This window comes from Propithecus coquereli, unplaced genomic scaffold (genome assembly GCF_000956105.1).
Source record: "Propithecus coquereli isolate 6110/MARCELLA unplaced genomic scaffold, Pcoq_1.0 Scaffold66, whole genome shotgun sequence".
NCBI classification, from domain to species: Eukaryota; Metazoa; Chordata; class Mammalia; order Primates; family Indriidae; genus Propithecus; species Propithecus coquereli.
In genome coordinates, this window is record NW_012152618.1 from 2,718,974 (window position 1) to 2,720,953 (window position 1,980).

At 40.1% G+C, this 1,980-nt stretch overlaps 1 protein-coding gene across 1 annotated transcript in view; it reads right to left on the bottom strand.

Annotated features, from left to right (window-relative positions):
* Positions 1 to 1,980, bottom strand: part of ACTN2 (actinin, alpha 2) — an 85,376-nt gene that overhangs the window by 26,872 nt on the left and 56,524 nt on the right. The window contains exons 13-14 of the mRNA XM_012660155.1: positions 1,819 to 1,927; positions 268 to 408 (exon numbers count right to left, since the gene is read on the bottom strand). Coding sequence (XP_012515609.1) covers positions 268 to 408; positions 1,819 to 1,927 — 250 coding nt within the window. The remainder of the gene's footprint in view (positions 1 to 267; positions 409 to 1,818; positions 1,928 to 1,980) is intronic.

The following is a 1,980-nucleotide window of genomic DNA, read 5'->3' on the forward strand; positions in this document are numbered from 1 at the left end:
AGGCTGGTCTTGAATTCCTGACCTCAAGTGATCCTCCCACCTCGGCCTCCCAGAGTGCTAGGATTGCAGGCATGAGCCACCGTGCCCAGCCAAGAGTGAGTGGTAAACATTTTTAAGCTAAAGTACAAAGGGTAATTTGGGCTTTCTAGCCACATGTTTCTTAGTTTAAAAAAATAAAACAAAACCAAAAACAACAAATAGCAGAATTCTAAGTTTAAATGACAATTCATTTCTAATGCATAAGTGTTAGAATTAGGGTTCGATTACCTGGATTTCCTCGATGCTATGGACAATAAACATGTCTTGCAGATCCTCCATCGCACCCTCCATCCAATTGTTGAAAGGAGCTGCTCTCTTAGCAAATTCCAGGTGAAGCTGATCGATGGTTTCTAGCAATTTCTCAGTTCTCTGAAGATTATTTAAATGGAAGCAAGCATTATCACAGGCCAATAAAAAAAATTCACTTAAAATATAAGTATGCATTCCACAACAATAAACTATCATCTGACACTTTGTTCATCACATTAGCATGTGTCTCCAAAGATTACCCTATACTCGAATGACTAGGCTGAGCCCTGCAGGTCTCTGTGGTGCCTTCTGAATGAAAGAAGGATTTAATAACAGCCAGAGTAGGCTTGTTTTTAAACTACCTAAAGTACTTTACTACATGCTACTTTTATGAAAGCTGAGAACCCACATATGGCATATTATAACTTGCTTTCGGCTAAAGCCCCCCTCGTAAGTTAGAGGACCCAATAATCTAACCATGCCAGATGACAGAAAATTCAGGGCATCTTCCACATGTTGTAGTTAACAGTGTGCAGAGAAGTTGTGTGCCTTTCCCAAAGTCACCTACCTAAGTGAAGACAGAAAGAACTACAGTTTAATGTTCTCAAATCCTCATTCAGGATTTAGCACAGAGATCATGTCTTGCCTTTCTGGCCACAGGAAAGCACAAGGTTTCAAGCAACAGAGAATGAACCTGTGCTTGTTTCCTATGGCAGAGATGGTGGAGAGCGGATGGGGAAAGCATTCCCTATCTGTGAGTCTCCCATAATGAGATTCATCTTTCTCTCCTGTTCTAAAATGTTTTGCACTCTCTCTGTTACATGCCTGTCCTTCCTCCCTCTCAACATTTCTTTCTTTAGGCAGATCTGTAATAGCCATTTGGCATCTGGGAAGCTTGATATCACGTATTTTAAAAGTTTCATCAGAGTCAGGGTGAAAAGACTCAGGAAACATAAATCACTTCTTTCCCTCGCACTGGCGGAGTCTTCCTTGGATGGAAACGACTAGGTACAGTTAAACACCAGCTACCCACTGCTATTCATCAAGTCTTATACTTAGATAAGGCCACATTCATCCCGATTCTGTTCCACATCAACTTTTCCTCATTTTAACATTTGTTGTCATGTTCCCTTTGGCACATCTCAGTTAGGTTCTTCCTGATTTCCTGACGCCGTCACAGCTCAATTTACTCACACAGAAGGACTTTTGGAAATTCCTGTAAGTACTGCTTGATACAAAGTGGGTTTATACCTTAATCTCGCACCCCTGGATTTTTCAAAATTCAAAAGTATATTTCACTGTTGTATGGATAAACTATAGCACAAAACTACCACCTTTCCATTTCCTTCTTTCTCTTGCATTTCATATTTTCTTTTTTTTTTTTTTCTGCCCAATATGATCTGTAGGAATCACATTTTCTAAAGAGGTTCCTTTCACTAGACAATCTGTTTAACACCACAGAAAAACAGAAAGCTAACGCCAGGGACTTAATTAAAGATTTCATGTCAACAGGTGGCTTCAAGACTTCACCTCCAGGGCTTCTCTTCTCTTCTGCGTAAGCGTTCCCAATCTGTCCCACTGGTCACAAATTTTCTGGCACCGATCATTGACATTCACAGCATCATGATAGTCCAGTTCACTATTAAAAGCGAAAATAAAGAGAGATTAACTTTCCCAGATGATATGAAGGAA